Source organism: Corvus kubaryi, unplaced genomic scaffold (genome assembly GCF_017639235.1).
Source record: "Corvus kubaryi isolate FWS band 111438036 unplaced genomic scaffold, C.kubaryi_AGA036_p1.0 66, whole genome shotgun sequence".
Classification (NCBI taxonomy): Eukaryota; Metazoa; Chordata; class Aves; order Passeriformes; family Corvidae; genus Corvus; species Corvus kubaryi.
In genome coordinates this window covers 3,655,450-3,667,999 of record NW_024582054.1, presented here as the reverse complement: position 1 = coordinate 3,667,999, position 12,550 = coordinate 3,655,450, and the positions used below count along the sequence as shown (strand labels likewise).

The 12,550-nt window shown below is 41.9% G+C and overlaps 1 protein-coding gene across 6 annotated transcripts in view; it reads right to left on the bottom strand.

Annotated features, from left to right (window-relative positions):
* The window catches only part of ACTN1 (actinin alpha 1), an 87,593-nt gene that overhangs the window by 26,002 nt on the left and 49,041 nt on the right, over positions 1 to 12,550 (bottom strand). For all 6 annotated transcript variants that reach the window (XM_042047799.1, XM_042047803.1, XM_042047798.1 and 3 more), the window contains exons 4-7: positions 7,855 to 7,941; positions 7,205 to 7,292; positions 6,190 to 6,268; positions 228 to 309 (exon numbers count right to left, since the gene is read on the bottom strand). In XM_042047799.1, the coding sequence (XP_041903733.1) occupies positions 228 to 309; positions 6,190 to 6,268; positions 7,205 to 7,292; positions 7,855 to 7,941 (336 nt within the window). The remainder of the gene's footprint in view (positions 1 to 227; positions 310 to 6,189; positions 6,269 to 7,204; positions 7,293 to 7,854; positions 7,942 to 12,550) is intronic.

Genomic DNA, 12,550 nt, shown 5'->3' with positions numbered 1-12,550 from the left:
GCTAAGATCTCCATGCTAGACTCAAAAGACTGAAGGACAGAGGAAGAAGAGGGAAGCAGAACATATGAATCATTATTCCATTTTAACTTTTTCCCTATACATTTACTACACAGTCATGCAGGGAACATTCAGAGGTTACTGAAATCTTGTACAAAAGAAGTCCACCTAGAAGAAGTGGAAAATTTCTTGAGAAAAAGCAAGTTAAAAGCAGTTGGATTCTACTTTACCTTCTGCATCCAGCATCTTCGGAATATCCAGATACTTCTCAGCCACATCAAATGCTGTGTTTAGATTAGTGAGAGGATCATCCTGGGAAAGAAACAGAGGAAGGGCATCAGCGTTAAATTTAACAGGGTACACAGCATTTCTCTCAGAAAGAGCTTGGTTTGGTTCAGGTAACTGTGCTGTCCAGAAAAAATTGTGTGTGAAGCCTCATGTATCAGGATGAAATAATTAGCTTCCTTTTGAAAGAAGAGCCTGGGGACTCATGGTATGATAATTAACATAGAGTCTGTGCACTTGCAAAAAAAAAGGAATAATGCATTTTGTCTTGAACCTAGTTTAAACTAAAATTAGCTTCACATCATACTGATAGTAAATGATGAGACCACATCTCACATTTACATCTCATGCTGTATTAGGTTTGCAACTTCCATTTCCAAGAACTGCAGAGCTGTGTATCTGTTAGAACATCTAAGCAATACCAAAATAGTAACAACATCTGCAATGGGTGCTGTCCTTAGCTAGTGTACAGTTTGCTGAACACCAGTTGAGTGGGAGGAAGAGAAATGTTTCAACAAATCTCTACAAAATAAATACATATAGAAGTACCCAGTTTGCCTTGAGTATTGCTTTTCCTCTTGCACAGGTCTTGTAATTTCCTTAGTACATTTCTATTCCTCTCTATATAAATTTTCTGTAGATTTTAAAGAGCCACACGAGAAAACATGAAATACAAATGTCATTGAAAATGAAAGACACTCTGCAAATTGTGTCCAGCATTCAAACATAATAATCAGCAACAAGACACCTGCCAACCTGTAGAAGATGCTCATACCAGCTTGTTCCTATATTTCTGTATAACCATGATACTTCATTATTGTGGATCAATCCACTTCATGGATTCGAATTACATTTGTACTATCAGTTTCTACTGTTGAGACATACGGCTTCTACCCGATGAAAGGCTGTGCATAAACTGCTAGTGTTTAGCCATCTTGTTTGGTGTCTTTTGGGAGGGAGGAAAGATGGGGTGGTACTCTCCATATTGCCCTTTGTGCCACCCACACTGAGACCCACATAAAAAACTAGGAAATAGGGAGTAAAATTACTTCACCTTCTTTCTAGAGTGGCATCCACGTTCTGTTTATTTTCTACGTGAATCATATGTCTTTGCTTATTGCACTGACTTGGAAGATTAAGCTGTGCCTCTGAACTCTAATCAAGAGGCAGTTTCCTTTGAACCCACCCAGCAGGAAAGATGAAGCTAGGCAGGCTTGGGCAGACAAGGTATGGGCATGAATAGAACTTCCTTTATGGCATTGGTCACTATGCAGCCCTCAGATTACAGCCTTCATGAATTAGGAAACTCAGCTGCTCCGAAAAGCAGTTTCCTGCAGCATTTCCCTAGGAATCAATGATGTATTAGGCTGGCATCCAACATCAGCAACATATTCCTTTGGGTGAATGTCTCTAGCAGACAGCAGTGTTTCACCTACCGAAGTAAATCACACACAAGGGCCATTAAAAGTGATCTGTATTTAGTCCACTGGAACAAGTCAGTATTAAGCAAGGAAATGTTGTACAGGCGTGCTGTAATGAAGGCAGCAGCTGTCACGTACAGTATGACATAGTGTCAAATCCCCATATTCCTTTCAATGGTACACTACATCAGATATATCTACATCCACCTCTTCAGAGTTGAGCAGTGGAGGAGGCAGTGGATTTTTACTATTCTCCAGACACAAGGAACCATCATATGGCATGGAATTAGAGGAACCAGTTCAATTTCAACCTACTTGTCTTCTGTGCCTGATGTGGAGAAACCTCTATGAACCCATAGTGTAACTAAAAGCCTTACTTGAGGAGGTGAGACTAGCTGGTATATAACATACCTTGTTCACTGAGTGTAGACATGGCCCTAGCTTCATTTCGGAAGAAAAAAGAACCGATTTTCTTTTACTCAAGTGCAGGAGCGTCCAGAAATGCCAAGTGGCAGCTCTCTTGCCAGCCTTCCCCTAGCCCATGTGCCATTTTCTATTTCTGTAGAAATGTCACCACCACTGTGTAGCAAATTTCACCCTATGCTGACCATGACCATCATGGTTGTTAACACCCTGATAGAGTGTTTAGTATTAACACACACTCTTCCTTGGCATAGACCCATCTGAACAAGTTGCATCATGATCTGTCAGCCTCTCCTGGAGGAAAGGGAGGAGCAAATCTCTCACTGCAGATAGCTTTCCTATCAGTTTGCAAGTAACACCACCAGGAGCACTGTTGCCAAAGGTTAAAAAGAAATTTTTGGCTGAAAGCTGGGAGAGGTTTCCTGATGGAAAAACTTACTGGGCTTGGGCAGTCCCAAAGGAAGGGCTGGAAGTTTTAACGTGGGAAACTGGAGACTCACCTAGATAAAGCCAGCAGATTTCTACTTCAAATGCAAGAAAGATGTGTGATCACATATCTCTTAAGGAATGAAACTAAAGATAGTACTACTGAAAGCAAGCTACCTAAGTCCAAGACTAGCTTTGAGATGAGCAGAGAGCTACACTCGAGCAAGATTGTCCCCTGTAGAAAAAGCTTCACGCCTCAAGGACACTGGAGCAGCTCATCACAACAATGATGCTTCTTTGTGCAAGACTTAGGGCTTCCCCTGGAGCTTATCTAAGACTACAACAGGGTCTCAAGGCCTATGAAATTCCTCCGAACTCCACTACTTTCAGTTCCATCCCATTGTACGCTAACTGATCATTATTTCAAATCACCTGTTTCAGCTGATGCCCATGAAAAGGGGCAATGTAGTAAAGACTGGCCAGGCAGCTCCAAGCCTCACGCTGCAGCACCATGGCTGCAGGCACATTTTAGGAGCCCCGACACAGCAGATCAAACAAAAGACAAGTCACCTGTCCCCTGATTCCTTCCACAGCTGAAACACACACCCAGAAGAGCACTGACCCAGATGAGGCTGCAGAGGTGCAACTCCATTTACATGAACATAGCAATGCCAGAGGCTTGAAGAGGAACAGTAACTTGCCAGACTCTAGCTGGGCTAGCCACAAGGAAATCTACAGCTTTACCATGGAGGAGGTACTTTGTTTTAGTAGTGGCAGACAGCAAACCTGCCCTAACAGATGCCAACCTGGCTCACTCTCTGCTTTTGCTGACTAAAGACTATTGCGGCTCTTCATCTTTTGCCACAACCCTAACTCATACAGGGACTCCTCTCTTCCTCCAGCTATTTCCAAGTCCTTGCAGCACACAAGGTTGCCATGGCAATTATTGCAATGTAACAAAAAACATCATCTATTATCTAGCAGTCAGGAAAGGAGATGGAGGGGGAGGAAAATTGAGAGAGTGCAAGCACTTACTATATCTGCCAGAGTTAAAGACTCTAGGAAAGAATTCCAAAACTCACGTTTTCAGAAATATCTGCATATAACACAGCAGTACACAGACCACAGTTCTACACAGATTGTGGTATATGATGGGGTGTTGGAGCCATCAGTCAATCACTGTACTTGATGAAAGTATCTTAGATGTGGCTCACGGCTGAGCTACAGTCAGGGGCAAAAGGAGGAAGGGAAACCCCACCTTCTGCATACCCCTCACTTGCAGACCATGAGCTTATCTACAGTGACCCAAGTAACAGCAGACAGACCTGCACTAAATAGAAACTATCTAACCAAGTAGCTGTAGTGTCAGGGAATCACCACCACCAAGCTGGACTTGCACCTGCTGTTTTGAGGCTGGGACTATCAAAATAACTTTAGTTAGGCAGTGCCCATATGCAGAAATTAATTGTGCTTGTTCCACTAATATAGCTAGACTTGGAGAAATAGCTAGGAACAAACTCAATACAAAACAGTGCTGACAAAAGAAGTTGCTAAATTTTGGGAAGACATGCAGCTACTCCACTGGCTACCTTTTTCAAGTATACAGCACCAATAGAGGTCTGTAGCCTAGACACAGCTTCTGTGAAAGAGCAGAAAACACTAAAGCTGCAAAAGAATGCTGCCCAAACAGGAGGTACAGTGCAGAACTCTGGACAGCTTGGACTGATTTCACCTCTTTATCTTGTACATTTGTGTGTGTGTCTATACACAGAAACACACACAGCATTGCCAAAGGTACACACAATTGAGATGCCACTGCTCCCTGGAGCTGGAAGAGAACTTGAGGTGGATCTCAAATCTACTATCCACTGTAATGGCTGCTTCTCAGCAGTCTCCTCTGTGTTTATACATTCCACAAAGGGGTTTAAAACACCTAGCATAAAAAAGGTTAACTTCCCTTCAGCACACATCAACTGCCAGAACTAAAGACTAGGCTCTAAGTTCCTCCCAGCTATTTGCTCAAGATTTCAGCTGTTGTAGAGTTCTCCAATATACATTTAATCTCATCCCTTTAGAGTAACTGAGGAAGAACAACAATAAAAACAATACAGAGAGAGTGAGAAGACTTAAGGAGGACAGAGGGAACCGGATGAAGGATAGGATCAAAAGCAAGCAGAGATCAAAAGATGCTGGTTCTATTTAACCTTACTCCAAGGAGGAAAAAACCCCTCTCATGTACACTGAATTTGGCTAGAACAATCACCCTATTTTTCACCCAAAAAACCCTGCAGACAATATGACCAAATAACTCACTTTCCTTCACTCTGTTTTTGCTTGGGTTTGGCTTAGGGCTTTGTTGATAACAGAGTGCACTGTAGCATTTACCAGCCTGGGTTTGTCAGGCACACATTGCTTAGCTGCGTTATTTTCCCAAGATTAGGCACTGAAAATGTTACTCTAATAAGTCCTTTTCTTCTTACTGCTGTTTATGTGAACAGGTACAGTCTCCTCCCACTGTTTACTCATCATGTGCTGACTCCAGACACTAAAACCGATCAGAAAATATAACTGACTGCTCTGCAAGACAGTAAAGATCTAAAAGGTTATTGAAAAGCAGATCAGGCATTGTACAACTCATTGCCTTTGGAATGCAGCTAATTTGCTTGGGTCATTTTCATTTTGTCTATTTGCATGGTGGTCCAAGAGCCCAGATCTGCTGGTGATGGGCTTCTATGTTTATTTCCCTAGCTAACATCAAGCACACATGCACTTAAAATACTGAGCCCAGGAGATCTGATGGACAAGTTTTTTGCGTTAGCCTCGGCAATGACACATGAATTATGCTCTTGGTGACATTTCATTATGCTCTAGGTGACATGGGCACAGATACAGCGAAACTGGATCTCAGGAGACTGCAGGAATGCCAGTAGGATAAGAACCCAGTCTGATCTTCTATCACGCTGCTGGGTCAAGACATTGGGAGCAGTATAAACCACTAAGTGGTTATTGTCATCATCCATTCAGCAATCTTGTCTCCAGATCACACAGGAAGTAAACTTTGGAGCAGCTTGCTATTATGCTACCAGAATAAATTTTTAAGTAAAATTGAATTTTGTGACAAATGCTTTTTTGGCACCTGATACCTATGTGCTAGGGGAAGCCCAGAAGCACTGCAGATGACTCAGTGCTAAGCTGGAACCATGTGACAAGTGTCCAGTGAGGGCACACAAACCCCTCAACAAGCTATTGCATTCTGAAACCAGATAACTGGTTTCTATCCAACTCTCCACAGAAATGTTAAGTCTGATTTGACTCACTAGTCTGTGACATTAGCACAGAACTATTCTCACATTTGGTGTTACTGAGTTTGCCAGCTTTTGCTCATCAGCTGGGATTGGGGCACGTGTGTCTCATACAAGGCAGTCTGAAAGCAGGGAAAAGTCAAGCAGGAAGCTCATTAAGTTCACGCTTCACTAAGAAGCCTGAATGTACTGATTCATCCCTCTTTCCTTCCTCCCCAGTCCTGCAACTGCCAGCTTGTGCTGAAGTTCTCCAATTATGTTTATCAAGCTAATTCTTTTCCCTCTTTACTTCCAAGGAGCCAAGCATCTTGTCTGATAAACAAATGGAGTTGTACCTTTCGTAGCTTCCCGTAGTCGATAAGCTCTGGACGGTGTCTATGAATTAAAGCACAGAAACCAAGGCCATCCTTCCAACTACGAGAGAAACACAAGAGAGAACAATGAACACTGTTCAGCCACGGACACACACAGCAGTGAGCATGAGGGAAGGCAGCAAGGCAGTGGGACAACTAATTCTAGTTTAGTTTCCAACTAGCAGTGCTTCTCTAAGTGCTGGGAGTGAGGGATGTCTCATATGTGCATGAGACTGCAATAAAGACTCCTATCAACCCCTACAAAAATCCATTGTGCTTAGGACTTGCCCATTGAGTTAGCACTTCATTTTTGGCAGATCTCTGTGCTGAACTCTCTGTGCGTATCCTGTGCAGCACGTGAGCTCAAGGGTGAAAAAATGTGTAGACGCAAGCCGTAAAGGAGGAAAAAGTGCATTCCTTAGGGAAAAAGCAGGTGTCCTCAGCTAGCTCCACTAACATACTGGAGAGCATGGATGGCAGTTAAGCTCTTAGAAGTGCTTTACATTATTATGGTTCATACAAGGCTCCAAAATGTGTTGGAAAAAACACTATTACGCAGAATCTTCACTGGAACATCTGCCAGTTTGGAAATATGAAAAGCAGAGCAAGAGAACCTCTTATCCCTTCTCAGCTCTGCCATACTACAAAAGTTAAGAGGCAGTCCTTTCTTCATGGTTCCTAAAGTGTTCTGAGTTTTCACAGAGCAAAAGCGCTCTCGGTTAGCCCATGGCACAAATGCTGCTCTCAGAGGACTTAATGCCCTGAAGAATTTTATGAAAGCAGCAACTGTAATCTGAATGAGGAATTGGGATGGAGGTACTTGGATCCTCTTAGATCCTCCGCCTTCAATTTCCTAGGCATCTCTCTGGACCACACTGCTACTGTGTAAAGTGCACATACACTGCCTTGGGAGGCCTGTCAGGAATATTGTTGAATATACTGAGAGACACAGGAAAATAACACTGATTGTAAAGCTAAGTTTTTGCCTGTAACTCACCTGATATGGAAGTTCTGGATGTTTACATTTTTGTACGGGGCTGTCTTCCTCTGACACCATAACAAAAGTCCTTCTTTAGCAGATGTTTCTAAAGAAAGAAAGGAAACACATCAATTAACTCATTTTCTTAGAAAACAGGAGTCTCTGGAGCATAAGCTAGAAAACCATCACAAATTCCTCTTTGGTAGAGACTGCACTAAATTATGTTTTATTTAACTTCACTTGTCAGAAAATGTCTTGTTTGGAAAAGTCTACTAGGATAGTTTTGTTCCTATTATCTTTTAAATGAGGTTCAGTAATAAGGAGATAGCTTTTTGGGACTAGAGTCTTGTAGGACTCATAAGTGATACGTTCATTTTCAGTGCTAGTGCCTGAATCAAAATCCAACACTAAAGTTTACTTTCAGGCTTAGTCATCCTTTTGAGCTACTCTTGAAATCTCTTGCAAGAGAAGCATGTGAAAAACTCATCTCAGTATGCTTGAACCTGGCCATACATGTCTGTGAGACATCAGGGCAGGTTGGGAAGAGTAGCTCCCTAGGATTTTTCAGTGACTCACTTAAGAGCACATTTTGGCCATTCAGTGGCAAAGCCATTTAGTTACCCCAGTTGTCCATTACTGAACAGTGGCAGGAAAGAACTAAAATTTACCTTCAACTGAGATATCCTGAATGGCAAAACGAAGGATGATGGTCCAGATCATTCCAAGGGTCATTTTAACATTGCCATCCACGATTTCTATGGAAATAAAAGGTAGAAAGAGAAGAAATAGAAGACATCAAGTTGCAACTGCAATCCTTGTAAAACAGGAGCATCGAGGAACATTTCCTTTTGCAGATGGAAAACTGGAATTCCTGCTAAAAACTGTTTTCTCCTGCCTTCCCAGATGCTCCGCTGGTACAGTACAGTACCCAGTAATCAGACTGGTTCTTTTGCAGTACAATACTGAGAGCAAAACAGACACAGATGTTCCCAAAGATTAAGCACTAATTTAGATCAGTGTAATTCCCCACAGAAGCCTAAAAGCACCTTCCTCAGGTATAATTATTATCACTTAGAGAAACCAAACTGAGAAAAGGAAAAGCCTTCCTTCTCTTACCCTATGTCTACCCCACGTCACCTATATAACTGCCCCAGCATAATTTTACCAGAAGAACCAGTGAAAATTCCCAGAGCACATGAGCTCTGACAGCTGGTTTTGTCCTGTGAACAAGATACCACCAAGAAAACCATACAGCATAAACATTTTAATTTCAAACAAGACTAAATACATCAGACTGCCAGTATAGGACTCCTTTCAGTCATGTAATTGCCAAAAGACACAACAGAGCATTTCTCAAAGTCCACACATCCTGCTGGAAGAGGAAGCAAAGACTCATGCTGACCAGTCTGTGCAGAACGTAACATAAACCATGAGGTGAGCAGACTGTGCTTTACTGCCCATTAGATTCCACAATATAAATCAGCAAGGGTCAACAGCTTGGAGTTTTTACAAGGCAACTGCTTGCGTGTGTGAGGTACGATCTATTTAGGATGGTGGATCAAGGTCCTGGGGAGATGTACTTGGGGCAATGCAGAAAGGAGCTTCCACCACGTATGGACTAGAGCCAGAGTCCAAACAGTGACCAGATGGGTCTCAAGTGCTGATCCTCAACATCTACAGAAATTGCAGAGAGATATATATACAGTTACAGAATTTGCAGCCTTCACATTTTTAGACAGTGAAACTAGCTGAGCTGCTTTCTCCTACTCATCATTCTCTGGCAGATCCCTGTATGGCAGGATCTTTCACAAACAAATGGTAAGTTACAAGAGTATTTTCAGTAAGAAAATGGTTAGAATTAACCTAGTGTTTGGAGGCAGAATAATCCCAAGAAGACTGTCAGAAACCATTTTTGTACTATTGTAGACACCTCTGTGCCACTTCTTTCATAAAGCTGCCCAGCAGGAACACATTGTGTTCTGGGGGAAGTAGAATTTGCAGTATAGGCAACTGACACCTGTCTGGATTCTGACACAAAAGTAACAATATTTGAATTTTTCCTTTTAAGCTATTTAAAAAATGCTTTTCTTCTTATGAAAAAATTTCAAAATGTGAATCTCATTGCACTCAAACCAACAGACAAGCAGCACACACCCCAAACACACATTTTGAGAAATCGTGTCCAAATTCCTGAGAACTTGTGATTTAGAGATACATGTCGTGCAACTTACAGTGTAAATTAGAATTATAAGCTCTGCTGTCCTTTGACATACACCTGAATTAGGGACTTACAGATGCAAAACACAGAAAACAAGACAGGCCACCTTGTTGAACCGCAATAAAACTGTCTCTGCTCCTTCCTAAACTTCAGAGTACACACAGATCTCTTAGTGGGTCACCAGTTTGCCCAGAATTAAACAGCCAGTAACTTTTCTGTTCAGTACAAAAAACCTTCAGTTTACTCTTGGTGGCATGAAAAAACTGTGTTTTTCTGTTGACGGTTTTCACACAAATTAATTTTTTAGAGACATTTTGAGGTCAGGTGGTTGTCTGCTAGGCTGATGCAAGAAAATGTCATGTGATGGCAAGTGTATTCAGTTCTGTACTTTTTGCATTCTTCACCCCTCCAAAAAAACCACTGCAATCAACTTAAAGGAAAATCCTTACTATTTTTACAAATACCTGAGATACTGCAGCTAAAATAGACAAGAAAGCATCTGTATTTTCAGCTTGCTTGTTTTGTTCATGTGATAGATATCCATGGGGATTTTCAAAAAGCAAAAAACTCAATGCTCGTAAAACCCACCACAGTTGCCAGGACTCTCCTAAGACATATTTAAGACCTGAAACTAAAATGAGCTCTTTATTTTAACGGGCTTGATTAAAATCTGATGACAATACTTAAATGCTGAAAATGCTTCATGAACAGTAATAAATCAATCAGTGAGCTGAAACAGGCAATTAATATTTCTGTTCCATGGATTTTAATTGGAAATAAAGGTCAAGACACTTACATAACACCAGATAGTGTTAAGTCGCTAATGTCGCCTAAGAACTCAGCACTATGTTCTAGTCACGTTCTCAAATTCCAGTTTTATAAAGTCAGCTGCTGGAATTAAGATGGAAGCATCCCTTCTTTCCCAGTCTTCTTCACAGCATTACCCATTTAAAAAGGAAGACGTGCTCCCTGTTCCTATATACGATTATTCCTTAGCAGTGCACCAAAACAATGCTGCTGTGGAGGAAACCCAGAATGTTTCTACCACTTCATCTCTGCATGTCATTTTACTTTACACAGTACCACCACCTGCCAAGCAGATACTGATGTCAGTGAGATTAGCGAGTGATCCATCCCAGGATACACATTTAGCAAGCCTCACAGTCCTCAGTCCCTTCCCCCCCCCCTCTTTTAAATAGAGTTGACAAAATGGTTATTCTTTGTTAGAAGCAGGCAAGCAAGAAATTTTTCATTTCTGGTGCTAAAAATCTTCTCCTGGAAACCTGGTTACAAAGCCAGCCAGCCTGATCAGAAAGACTATGCTCCTTGGCCTTGACTCACTTGGTTTTCCATCCCTGCACTCCCCGCTGCCAACCTCCTTTTCCTTCAGAATTCAGGACACTTCATCTGCTCCCGCTCTCTTTCTAGTAGAGTAGAGCAGGCCAAGAAACAAAAGTGAAAAACATGGTTGCAAAACAGGTTTGCATGAAGCTTTCTGCTTCCTGGTGATGAAAAAAAAAAGAAACGCCACAGGAATTGTTAAAAAGTTGACTGCAACACTACAAAGGTAGAATAATCTAATGTTTAATTAAAGACACTATGCTTGCTCCCTGCTGATGAAAGGAAGACTCAGTAATGTGAGAGCAATTCACGTACTAAAAGGCTAGTAATCACACAGTATTTTCTGGAAGCCTGACTGTGCTTTCCAAGTGCTCTTTCTAGGCAGGGCCTCTGCAAGCACTGTGTGCACTTCACCACCAGCAGCTGTTGAAGGAACAGCAGCAGCAAGCACATGTTATTAATGTGATTTACATTCAACTTGAGGGTTGATCAGTTGCTGGCTAAAGCTGGGGAGGCATCTGCATCCACTAGAAGGAAATTTTTTGCACCAGTGACTATGCTTCCGCTCAGCTCCCATCATTGTACCAAGTAACCAGTATGAAAAAACTACAGTACTGGCTGGCTAAAGAGACAAGCCTTTTGAAATGCCACCACGTCTTTTAAATGCATGAGCTCATTTTGAAAAACGCAAAAATTATTAAGCTTCCTTTCCTGCCCTGGACAGTTAGACACAGAATCAACAATAACAACAGAAGTTGTTATCCCCTCCTAGATACTTCTGAGCTGCCCATGAGAGCACAGCCTCTGGTTACCACATGGAGAGAAGTTGTTGCAGGGCATGAACAACTGGCAGGATAGCATTATGATCTGGGAATTACAGACACAGAACAACAATGGTGATATAAAGTCTGCTCTGCATTTTGTTTATCAAACAAAAGCCAAATACAGCAGGGCAATTATCCATGCCCCTGTCTTCAGAAAGTGTGTTGCTCCTGATGGTCCTGTCAGATTTAGAACAGATAGCTGGCACTGTTAGTGAGGGTAACTCTCAGGTCCCTAACTGAGTGGACAGGATACAGGGACAAATAAAATGCTATGTTTCACTCACTGACGTAGAGAGACCCTATTTCCCCCCTCTTTCCATAGTGAAATAAATGCATGCTTGCACTGCCTGGTGCTTCAGTAGGTGTTTTAAACTCAGGTGGGACTTCTGCAGTCATTGAAATCTCTAAGCTTTATTTCTCCTTTTACTTGTGCAGGTGAGAATAGCAATCAGTTCACCCAAAGTTATCTGTATGTTGAAGCGAGCAAGATCTGGTTAAGAAAGCAGCAACTTTCTACGCAGATTCAAGGTAAAAATAACCAGTCTTAGGGTGACATACTTGACCTATTCAGTCTGTTAAATCCCAGAAGCATTTGACATGAGTATGGAATCTATTACAGCAAAAGAAGCCTCCTGAAGTGTCAGATGACAGTGAGATTTAAAAGCAGATGAAAACCATTTGGCTAGAGTCTTCCTTGATCCAGATTTACATAGATCTGCTGTATGCCACAACATACTTTGATTCTAAAGACTCTGGCTAACAAAATGTTTAGATTCAAAAAAACCCCAAAAAACAAAAAAGACCAAAAAAAACCCCCAGGACACTGATGGCCAATGTGTACAGGGAACTACAGCTGGGCTGCAGACCCTTCAACAGGACCTCGCTGCCCAGCAGACACCCAGAGATGGAACAAGCCCCTGAGGTAAGGAGTGTGCCCCCTCAACCAGTACCACCACACTACTGCTGGATGATGTTTTTCTT